General features: G+C 54.5%; 3 protein-coding genes across 3 annotated transcripts; all 3 read right to left on the reverse strand.

Moving 5' to 3' along the window:
- Positions 1 to 410: 410 nt before the first annotated feature.
- On the reverse strand, positions 411 to 2,706 carry KVR01_009724 (uncharacterized protein; the record flags this gene model as incomplete). Its single annotated transcript, XM_044790605.1, has 3 exons — positions 411 to 1,925; positions 1,994 to 2,431; positions 2,500 to 2,706. The coding sequence occupies 3 exons, from the start codon at positions 2,704 to 2,706 to the stop codon at positions 516 to 518; spliced, it is 2,055 nt and encodes a 684-aa protein (XP_044640972.1). The 3' UTR covers positions 411 to 515.
- Positions 2,707 to 7,332: 4,626 nt separating this feature from the next.
- KVR01_009674 (uncharacterized protein) lies at positions 7,333 to 9,280 on the reverse strand (the record flags this gene model as incomplete). The annotated part of the gene is made up of 4 exons (XM_044781540.1): positions 7,333 to 7,594; positions 7,659 to 8,123; positions 8,177 to 8,485; positions 8,562 to 9,280. The coding sequence occupies 4 exons, from the start codon at positions 9,278 to 9,280 to the stop codon at positions 7,333 to 7,335; spliced, it is 1,755 nt and encodes a 584-aa protein (XP_044640922.1).
- Positions 9,281 to 9,882: 602 nt separating this feature from the next.
- On the reverse strand, positions 9,883 to 11,104 carry KVR01_009856 (fatty acid alpha-hydroxylase; the record flags this gene model as incomplete). Its single annotated transcript, XM_044792857.1, has 2 exons — positions 9,883 to 10,279; positions 10,344 to 11,104. The coding sequence occupies 2 exons, from the start codon at positions 11,102 to 11,104 to the stop codon at positions 9,883 to 9,885; spliced, it is 1,158 nt and encodes a 385-aa protein (XP_044641104.1).
- Positions 11,105 to 11,292: the final 188 nt, after the last annotated feature.

The raw sequence follows: 11,292 nt of genomic DNA on the forward strand, positions 1-11,292 counted from the left end.
GTTATCATGTATCCGTGTCCCCTCGTTGACCCTGGCGTGCCTCATCAAAGGGAGAATATCACCCGTGACACACAAAACTCGGAAGAAAGAGGCTGTGGCGACTGTTTCCAAATCACGCCGCATACCAGCCATAGTCCAAACCAAGAGGCCGCAAAAAGGAAAAACGAAGAAAGACCGAGATAAAAAAGCTTCATCATCATTAAGGGCGGGTAGAGCCGTAGACGAGGTCGAGGCCGGTCGTGAAAGCACAGCCAAATCAAAAGCAGAAACGCCAGGAAGTGCTGCCCCGACCTCGATGACTTGGAGACCCGAGCAGCATGAAAAGAAAACGAGTCGGGTAGCTGAGAATACCATCCAACCGAAAACAAGAAGGCCGAGAAAAGACGTGAGGTTGTGCCAAGAGGGCGACAAAGAACCGTCTCGAGGCCGTAAAGAGACCACAAGTCATTGTCAGATTCTCCCGAGGACACATGCGTCGAATTCGTCATGCATTACTGCCAGGCAGATGGTTTCGTTTACTGCATGACCATGACGTTCGCCTTGAAGAGGCTGTGGGGCACGATGCTGGGCCCAGTGTCGTCGAGATAGCTGACACCGGGAGTGACGACGATGGCGACACGCATGTGCTTGTTATACTGCACCGCGTAGCCATTGAGGTGATCGTTGATGGCCACGTGCGATTCGTGGCTGAACTTGACACCGCACTCATTCCAGATGAATGAGAAGGACAGACGGCTCTGCATCATCTGGGCGCTCGCCTCTACCGCGATGTTGACGATGCTGTACAGGCCGACGATGGTATCCTCCTTCTGGGTCTTGCTCGGGTAGAAAGATCCTGCGATCTCCCTGAGGGCTTCGGCGTGGAACATCCTGGCAGCATGCTTCTTCGTCTTGTACTGCGGGTCCTTGACAATCGAGTCAACCACACTCTTCAGTTGCTCACGTGCGGTGCGGCGCCTGCCGAGGGAGGCTGCACTGTCCAGCACGGGGAGGACGGATGACTTCAGGATCTCGTCCTGTTCGCGGTCCCAACCCATCCAAAACTTGGGACGAAGTATCTCCTGCTCAATGTACTGGAGGATCAAGCGAGTGATGAACTTCGCCCGGTGATCCTTGGACTTCAGCAGGAAGAGAGCATGATCAGACGTGCTCTGAGGGTCCTTGTAGCACGAGGCAAGACTCCGAATGTATTGCCAAAGCCTGTCGTTGACCTTGGTGACGCGGTCAACAATAGCAGGGTCGATGTTCTCGTCCGCCTCGTCTGTCCAGCCCTTGACAGCGTCGAACAATTTCTGGAACAAGCCTCTCCAGGTGGCGTCGGTAGGATCGTCGTCTTTTCGAACGACCAAGGCGTGGCTAGGACGTGTGTGAGGGACGTAGCCTGAGAAGCCGGCTCGGGGGTTGGACAGAGAAACAGCAGGAGGCTGCATGCTCGACATGCCATATGTGTGGTGTGACACGGGTGGGCCGTGGGTAGAGCCACCAGTGTGATGACCATAGGACGGAGCAGGGTACGAAGGCGCAGGAGGGAAGGGACCGTAGTAGCCTGGAGGGCCACCAAGGGGGTTCTTGGGACCAACCGCACTCGAATGGTGCTTGCCAAAGTCACCGAGCGAGGGGCCCCCCAGAGCATGTCCGCCATGGAAGTAACTGTCCCTGTCCATTCGGGCGAGTCCATTAGGTGGAGGGAAACCGTGGCTGCCGTCAACGCTGCTTCTCAGCTTGTTGAGAAGGATCTCGTCGTTCTCATTGATGGCCGACCTCATCTTCGGCTGGGGGACGGGGGGACTCCTGTGCTTCCTCGGCGGAAGTTCAGAAGTGACCGAGTGAGGTAATCCCAGCGAAGAAGGGCTGTCGGTGTCATTCCTGTCGATCATGGCGAACTTGTCGGACTTGCTTTCGCCTCTCAGCTTCCGCTTCAGGCTCTGGGGTCTCAAGTCAGCTAGCTGCATGCCCAAAATCGAATGCTCTAGGTGTCCAGTAGTAATCATACCTCGATCTGCGCCTGCTGCTCGTTGATTCGGCGCTTCTGATTGACCACCTTCTCGTTGAGCTTTTGCACCTTGGCCTCTACGTCGGCCTTTGGGTTCTTCTCGAGCTTGGCGACCTGCTGCTCCAAATGCCGCACTCGATCCTTGTGCTCGTCGATCGTGATGTTGGCCTTTGTGAGCTGTCCATGAAGGCCTGTATGGTAAGCCTCATGTGCGGCTTTCTCAGCCATCACTGTTCGGTGATGGTCCCGCTTGTCTTCGTCGAGCCTCTTCTCCAACGCATTACAAACGGAACCGATTGTAATGAACTGGTGTCCCACGGCCAAGAGGTCATTGCCAATCATATCGGCGGTTCTCCCAGGTATTCCAGGCTGGCAGTGAACGGCCTGGTTCAGCATGCGCAAGTTCTCCTGCGCATTCGTGCACACGCCGCGCACCTCCTGCGTTTGCCAAGTCAGACTTTGACCGCCTGGTAACGTGAGCTGTCGCGAGCCATGGAGATACTTACATTGACAAGGTCCACGGTGCTTGGCTCATCGCCTGGCTCCTCTCGACCGACAGTGTTTGCAGGTCCCCTGATTGGAGCTGAACGGTACGAGTTGTCGGTGGAGGGAGTCTGTCCCCGTGGGTCAGCTGAATCCATTGACATGACCGTCGACTCCTTTGGTGAGTTGAGCGAAACTCCACCAGCAGCCGATGACTTGGAGGAGCTCATTTTTGGCTTTGAGTGATTATGCAAAAGAAGGGAGCGAAACAAAGAGGCAAGGGCTGTAAGGACCAAAACGATTCCCAATGTACTCCAGAACAAGGTCTGTTGTGAATGGCTCCAGAGTGGCACAGTGAACTATCACGAACGACTGTGCTCGAAGAGGGCAGTCGGTGTGAGAGGGCAGAGGTTGCTACTTTCGCGTGCCAAACACACCAAGAAAGCGAAGAATTGACGTGTTTGGGAGTGAGGCTATGTTGTGAAGAATGGTTGGGGGCTGGGAAGACCAAGACGAAGCAGAACCAAGCAGACCAAAGCAGAACACTGGACAGCTCGTTTGGGGGATGTGCAAGATTGAAGGGGAGGGTGTCGAAAGAAGTTGTCGGTGGTTCGAAAGAAGTTGTAGGTGGTTTGATTAAAAGGTGAAGATTCTGATGGAGGGAAGGTTCTGGCAGTCTGGACAGTCTGGACAGTCTGGCAGCCCAGGTCTGTTTGGGATTTTGTGTGATCTTGCCAACGGCCACCAGAGATGGGACGGATGCTACAGCCCAGCTGCTTCAGACAAACGAGGGCTCTCTGGTGAGGTAACAGGCAAACGGTTTGGAAGTGAAGGGCAGGGTGAAGGGCAGGGGCAGACATCAGAATGCAGCTTGCACAATGACAGACTGCCGTCAGGATGCCAGCTCGGCTGTGCAGGAGACTCACATTCACTCCGGCCCAGGATACAACTACAGTCCCTCTGGACTGCAGAATCAGCTGGTGTCCCCAATCCCTCTGGATTGAGAAAGGAAATGAGAGTTTCCAGTCCCTCTGGACTGGGTGACCATCACTTGAGATGACGGCCTCCTCCCTCCTGAATGAGTCTGAAGCCGGGAATGAAGCATTATTGCAGATGAAAAGCCTAAAACAGCGGCAAAAAGAGCAGAAACTCGCAAGACACGCTGAGACGTACCACGCCCTGGGTCATCTGCTCAAGAGTCCGGTACAGCCTCAGAGCACGGGTGTCGGTATGCCAGCTTGTGTCTTGTGGGCTTGTCGACCTGTGGGACAAAGTTAGCTGAGTAGCTGCTCACGCTTTTTACCAGTGGAGGAAATACATACGGAAGATACAGCTTTGGCTTGACGCCCTCAGGACTGGACATAGTCACCAACTGAGCGTGCTCCCTGTTATCCGAACCTGGCTCAGGAGCCTGCTGAGACAGGTCACTTCCGGATACGAGTGAGCTCATGGCATCCAAGAAGGAGCGTATGCGTGTTGTGTTGTGTGCACAAACACACTTGCTGCTGATCCGGACACTGTGTGATGGACTACGCTGCCTGTATACCACCAGTCAGCTTGCAATGAATGAGTGGGTTAGTTGATGCTAGCCATGGTGTTGATGAGAATTGGGTCAAGGAGCATTGGTTTGACAAGCTGTGTCTCCCCCAGGTAGTGTGGTGTTGTTCAGGTCTGTCACGTGTGCTCTTGGGGATGTCTGCTTACCTGTAATTCACCCCCAGTGTCAAGAAGAATGGAGGTGTCACGCACGTACGCAAGTACACAGGCGAGCAAGAAGATCTGCTGCCGTGTTGTTGACGTTCACGACACTGCTGTTCGAACAAATGCTGCTGGCCTGAATGCCGTACTAGGTGGTGATGTGAGGGATATCAGGGGGGGAAAGTCTCTCCAGACTTAAGAGGAAGATGGTAAAGGGAATAGGTTGATGGAAGGCTGTTCAAACTGACTGTGAAGGTAAGAAAGGGAAGGGGAGGGGGAAGGGGGAAGGGAAGGGAAAGGAGGGGGAGGGCTGATGGTGTCGGTTGCAGGAGGGACTGCTTTAAAAGATCGCAGTAGGCAGCGGTACCCCCATACTAGAAGGGAGTCTGCAAACAGCTATCTGTTTACAGAAGCTAGCAGAGCGTTCTGCCCCTAAAGGTAAGGTAAAATAAACAAGTATCGTGAGTGAGGCAACTCATCCCTTTGTGCCCAGTCACTGCGGCACCCTTCTTGGGAGCAGGGAGCAGCCAAGCCGAGACCGCAGACGGACCCACACAAGAGGACGAGGGCGTACCCCAGTCCATGGGCCTGGCATGGGACTGTAATGGAATAATAAAGCAGATGACCATCATGCTGGCTGCTGGTTGCGAAGAGGCCCTGCAAGAAGCTGCCGGATATCATGCCCTACAGCAGCCTTTCAGGGGCATACCGTGGCCTTGAGTCTGGGCCAAGCTGTGCATTCCTCATCTGTTTCTGCACAATAAGCTTTTGTCTTCCTCAAAGCTATGGTGGCCATAACTTTAGGCCACTTCTTGTACACTCAAATTACTGGTATGAGATCGAAAGCCACTCCTGGAGCTCCGGACCACGGCATGTTTGTGCACACTGCAGTAGTGATGTCAACATTGAGGCCATAAGTGATCGGCTCAACCAACTTCTTTCCATAGTCTGTCCTCCAGAGAGAAGGCCTCATCTCTGAAACTGAGATATCAGTATCCATGGCTATCACAAGGGCGATACCCATCGTCTCCATGTTCCATACCGGCAATGGGAATCAGCCGACGTGCTCAGCTCGGAATGCTTGTCAGGGTCTTCTTGATATGACCACCACCGGGATCCGGCATCTCAAACAGATACAAATATTTCAAAAGTTGAGACACTTTCTTTTGGGTGGCTTTTCATGTGCTTGTGAATTTTGGACTGCGGAAGGTATGTATGGCTTATGTTGCTTCCGGCCAGACATCAGGGAGCAAGGCTCTATTTGTGCCTCAGTAACATTATGCGGTGGGGCCAGTCCCTTTGGTTCCATTAGCAAGGCTGATGATCGAACAGATGGTTGCGAGAATCCGTATAAAGCGGCCGGCGGGCTGTGACTTACGAAGAGCTCCCGGAACAAGGCCACCGAACCGGAGGGAAGGGAGCGGGGCATGAGCTGTTACGCGGTGCCGAGGATCGAGCATCGGGCTTTGATGTTCGGTTGATATGCTGGGAAACCAGAATTGGTAGGCCCTAGACGAGAGATTTTCCAGGAGAAGAATCACGGCCGTGATAAATCGAGAGAAGCCAGAAGGCCAAGTCACGTCGAACCAAGCGAGCCCCGTCAGTTGTGCCTAGGAAGATATATGAATCACTACCAAGGGCCAGTGGATGTGAGGGGTGCTAGAAGACGGCTGGCTTCTACCGGAGGCCGTGGTTGGGGATGAGAAGCACACGCATGATACATTTGATAAGAGAGCACTTGAGGGATATAATAAGAGACAAGTGGGAGCCGGCCAACTTATAAGTGCTTGATTACCTGGCCGTACCTTCCATTTTGAAGAGACGAGCAGCATGACTTATGGCAGTTGCATGATATAATGAATTGCGGAGGAGACTTACACGCAAGCAAGGAGAGCAAGGGGGTGGGGGGGGGGGGTGAACAACGAAGCACATGGATAAAACCAAGTCATGGAAGCAAAGTGGTGACTTGCTCTTGCGGTGTGGTTGCCTGCAGTGGGCAAGAATACCCACGTAGAGCCGAATTGCACAGCTCCACCTCGATGGCGCAGGATCCCATATGCCGCATTTCCAGAGAACGTGGCTGAGGTTAACGGACAGAACCTCATTTCTCCCCAACAACGCTTGAAAGGCACTCTTGCGTGACTCGCCAAATCATTGAACGGTTGAAAAAGGAGCAGTACGAGATGGAGTGAGGGTACGTACGTTCATATGCTTAGGGAGGACGGACATTGAAGGCATGTTGGCAAAGCATGAGCGGTTGGGATGAGGAACATGAGCTTTAGACCGCTTTTTGGTCTTTTAATGTTGATGGTGCTGGATTTCAAGACCCCCTCAAGAATTATCTAAAGTTTCAGGGCAAGTTGAGTGGGAGAAAGGTTAAGCATGCTCGTAGACGGAAGACGGGTGATGAATTACCGGGCTGTGCGCTCAGGGACGAAATCGCCACTGAACTGCATACCTACCTACCTACCTAGGTAGGTAGGTATATGCCCGTGACTCAACGCCCATAAACTTTGGGCCGGGCCACCTGGATGAAGCACACAATCACACAAAACAGCGTCTCTCAGTAAGAGATTTTCAGCAATCTAATTGTTCCATTAATCGCTCGCTTAGACGTCGAGCATCTTGGGTCATCAGCTAGGAATGACGGAAGGAGACGTCAAACTATTGATCCTCCTATGTACAATCATCAGTATCTTGTCAAGTAACCCCAACTCCAAGATAATGTTCTTCGAAACGGAATGCGTGTGAGGAAGAAGGAACCGGAGACTCAAACGCCGGGTACTATAATAATCAGTGAAAAGATGGGCTGAGTTGTCGTGCACTGTGTTACCAGTTCAGTGGGAACCTGTAACTCGTAACCCGTCAGTGGTCGTGTTCCAGTTGCGGGATCAAACCAGCCTGTTGTCCGTTCTGCAACCGTGCTTGCCGAGAGGGTCCAGAAGAAGCAGCGAGATGCGGTGACTGCCGCGATCGGGATGTCGAGAGATGAATCGAGCTCGACGGCGCCGTCGAGCGCTTCCACGAGGGAAAGCGGCTGAGCAGTAATTGTATCTTGCAGTCATCAGTACCGCTGAAATTTTGCGTGTCGCCTATGCTTTCTCTTACCGGTTGGGAGAAAGCCTAGAGCAAAGCATTTGCGGATCCGGATTAGCGACTCAGAAAGCCTTGGAGTTTGCTCGGAAGAGACTGGCGTAGACGGCATCTACCACCGGCGCAGCAGTGATCATCCTGCCGCCGAAGTAGCGACCATTGAGGCCCTTGATCGCGTTTTCGCCGCCCTGCACCTTGTCAAACTTGAGATAGATATCTCCCTTTGAGTTGGGCTCGACGGAGATGTGGACGACGTGGCCGTATTTGTTTTCCGCCTCCTCACGAACGTCTTCCTCCAGCTCTTTGACCCAGTTGTCTCCCTCCTCCCTGCACCACGATTAGCAAACAATGGCTCCGATATCAGATACGATGAACGCGAGACTAGACTTACTCATCGGGATCGAACATGTTGTGCAGAACAACGCAACGGCTGGCCTGACTCACGCTGACAGGCAGCGGCTTCGGCTCCGTCTTGGGTTTGAGAATCTGTCGCTCAGTGTTTGCGCTCGGGGGCTCATCAGTTCTTGCTAACTTTCTCATAAGAGCGTCCCGGCTGTAGTTGTTAAAGTTGACGCCAGCGACGTCGGTGTCGTCCAGGGCGCTCGCGCCAGTCCCCTTGTCGTTATCACGGGCACCGGCACGATCAAAGTTGGACGTCGGTGCCCCACGGCCACCAGCACCCGAGAAAGCAGACCCCTGATACTGTTGGTTTTGGCCCTGGAATCTCTGCAGGAGATTGGCAGTGGATTCAGGGGTGAACTTATCGTTTCCAAGTCCGACGCGGATCGGTCGACCAGCAAGATCGAATCCGTTCATCTTCTCCAAAGCCTCACGTGCTTGGCCGGCGTCTCGGAATCTGCGATGGGGTTAGTGTGCAGGTCAAGGAAAGGGTATGTCGGGTCAACTTACTGCACGAATCCATAGCCACGGCTGCGTCCCGTGTCGTCCTTCTGAAGCTGGACGAACTCGAGTTCGCCAAATGGCTCGAAGACATTCTGAAGATCCTGCTCAGTGATGCTGAAGTGAATATTGCCAACGTACAGACGGTGGAAAGGGATCGAGTTAGGGTGGCCGCCGGAGCCGCCGGTCTCGCGGACTTGTCGATTCTTCTCAGCTTCGGTGAGCTGCACGATAACCGGGATACCTAGGAGCTTTTGTCCAGTAAGCTGTAGAGCAGCCTGCACAGATTCCTCGTCTTTGAATTCAACGTAGCCGACGCTGCGAGGCAAGAGTCAGTACATGTTGTAGCACAACCTGGGAAAGACCTGCGAGGGGTGGATCTGTGAACACATACCCCTTGGACCGGTTGCTGACCCTGTCTTTCACGATCTGAGCTTCAGATACGGGGCCAACCTTCTCGAAGAACTCCTTGAGCTCCTTTGTCCGCAACCTCGCGGCAAGCTGCTGGACGAACACGGTCCTGCGATCCCTCTCGTCCTCCGTGAGCTGCGGCGGCGTTGGGTCGCTGGTGGCATCCTTATCCGGGCGAGGGGTGCGGCCGCCACGGCGTTCTCGGTCGTCTTCCCGTCGTTCTCGGCGCTCTCTGTAATCCCGCCGATCGTCGCGGTCTCGAGGGCGGTAGAAACGGCCGCCTGGGGACCGAGAGCGCGATCGACCATGACGGCCGCCGCGATAGTAGTCCCCATCCCTGTGGCGCCGCGAGGAACGGTCATCGCGGTCTCTGCTCCTACTCCGACGCCTACTGCTCCTGTGGCTCCCCGTGTCGCTACGTGGGGTCCTCTCTGCGTCGGGGGTGCCGCGGCGGCTGCTATATCGATCGCGGCTGCGATCACGGTCACGGCGCTTCCTGTCGCGACTTCGGTCACGATCGCGGTCCCTATCCTTCTCCCGCTCGCGATCGCGGCTTCTCTCGCGACTTCGGTGGCGGGATTCGCCGTTGAGCTTTTCGTCGTTGGTGCCATCGGCTGCTGCCTGAATGGATGGCGCATCGTCCATGTTCACATCTTGCTTCGCAGTCTCCTCGAGGAGTGCCTCGACATCATATGACGCCATCTTGGATGGTGTTGATGGATTTGTGTTTGTCAGGCAGTGAGTAGAGTCAGGAGAGTCGAATCTGCAGGCACTGCTGATAACGACGGTGTGGTGGCTCACAGGCAGGGAAGGGTGATGTGGTGTTTTATGAGGAGACACAGACGGGTGGGGCCAGCCAGCACTTTGATTGCACAAATTTTAGTCTCGTCTGTCTGGTGGACCGTGCACACCACACCCGCCGACTGCTTTACAGGGATCAGCGGTCTACCTAGGTGCCCAGGTACCTAGGCAAGCTAGGTAGAGAGCAGGTGCCAACATGTGCTTTGGTCTGTCAAGTTTTATTGAGAGCGACTCGTTTCATTATTACTTATTATCCAGCGATTCCACGTGGAGCTGCAGACGGGCAGACGGTCAAACAGTCATTTCCCTGTGCCTCGAGACCATAATTTTTGCACACACCAAAGTGCGGTATTCTGGTGGTAGGGGACGCCTTTCTGTGGACGGGGACCACCCCAACCGTATTTCGCCTGTTGACGTTGGATGCAAATACCCTCCTATATGTCGTTGATGATATACATGTACACTGAAATGTAGTGTCGACGGGGCCCAGACACCTTGTGCTCCTATTTTGTCTTCATGACCGGTGCCGCCTTGATCTCTGTGCCGAAGATGGTGTCCCAGAACTTGCTGGTGACACCAAAGCCGTTCTCGTAGTCCAGGAAGTGGTGTTCGAGGTGGTATTTCTTGAGCTGCTTGTACCAGAGCGGCAGATTCTGGTGGTGCAGGAAGTAGTGCGTCATGTCGTAGCACGTGTAGCCAAACATGCCGCCCGAGAACACCGCCACGGCAACGTACCAGTCCCAGAAGAAGATGAAGTGTGCAAGCTTCCAGAACGGGGCCACCAGCACCAGGAAAAGAGTAGGTGGCATGACAAGCCGGTACTTGTCCATAGGCAGATAGTGGTGGACACCGTGCAGGGTGAAGTGCAGCGTGATACCGACACGGTTATCCGGGAGGTAGCTAACGCATTGGATGTAAGTTGCACTGTGATCGAATTGGGTGTGTGAGGCAGGCCAAAACTTACTAGTCAAGATGGAAAAGGAATCTGTGGAGCAGATATTCGATGAGCGACCAGATAAAGAAGCCCAAGACGAAGAAGATGGCCAGGTTGTAGAAGTGCTCGAAACCCTGAGCGGCCGAGTAGACGCCGTAAGTCACGCAAGGCCACCACGCCACCGGGACGACCCACCAAGGGGTCTTGCTGAGGGGCTCGAGGAAGTTTCCAAAGAAAGGCGCCGACTGGCCTCCTTTGTAGTGCCTTGGGCGGTGAACCTGGTCGAGGTAGAACTCCTTGGTGAAGCCGCCAAACCAGACCTGCGGGAAGAGCGGCTTGTTGAGGTCGAGGAATTTGTGCTTCTTGTAGTCCTCCGAGTAGTCCGTCTCCTTGTTCAGGTCTTCCTCACTGGCCATGCCCGTCCTCGGGTGAACCCATTTTCCATTTGTGGCACCATTGCCGTTGGCGTTGCCGTTCAGGCGCGCGTCGCCGTTAACCCCATTTGGCCCATCTGCGCCCGACTTTGAGTTTTCTCCGGCTACAAAGCCAACAAGAGAGTCTTCGAGCACTTCGTAGGCAGCCTCGGAGTGGTCGTGGGAGTCCGGGTCCTTGAGGATGGCTGTGATGTCCTTGCCAGCCCAGTCGAGGACGAGGTCGGAGCCGCCGGGGTGTGCGTCGAGGAAGTCGGTGACATCGTAGACGTTGTCGCCGACGGTGACATAGCAGGACTTTGCCGAGCTGTGTGCCTCGACGTCGGCGCGCGTGAAGAAAGGGAGGGTACGCGACGGCATCGTGTCTTGCAGATCAGGTGAACCTGTGTGTCCTTTTTTTGGGGGTCGGTGGCGAAGGACGGGAGAGGGAGTGGGTGGGGTGGCGCTGGTGGACAGGTAAGGCGACTAAGAAAAAGACAACGAACGCGGTGTCGCGGTTCGGTGCGCGAGACTGCAAACCGACGGACGCACGGGTCAATTGGCTGGTC

This window comes from Diaporthe batatas, assembly GCF_019321695.1.
Source record: "Diaporthe batatas strain CRI 302-4 chromosome Unknown Contig00012, whole genome shotgun sequence".
NCBI lineage: Eukaryota > Fungi > Ascomycota > Sordariomycetes > Diaporthales > Diaporthaceae > Diaporthe > Diaporthe batatas.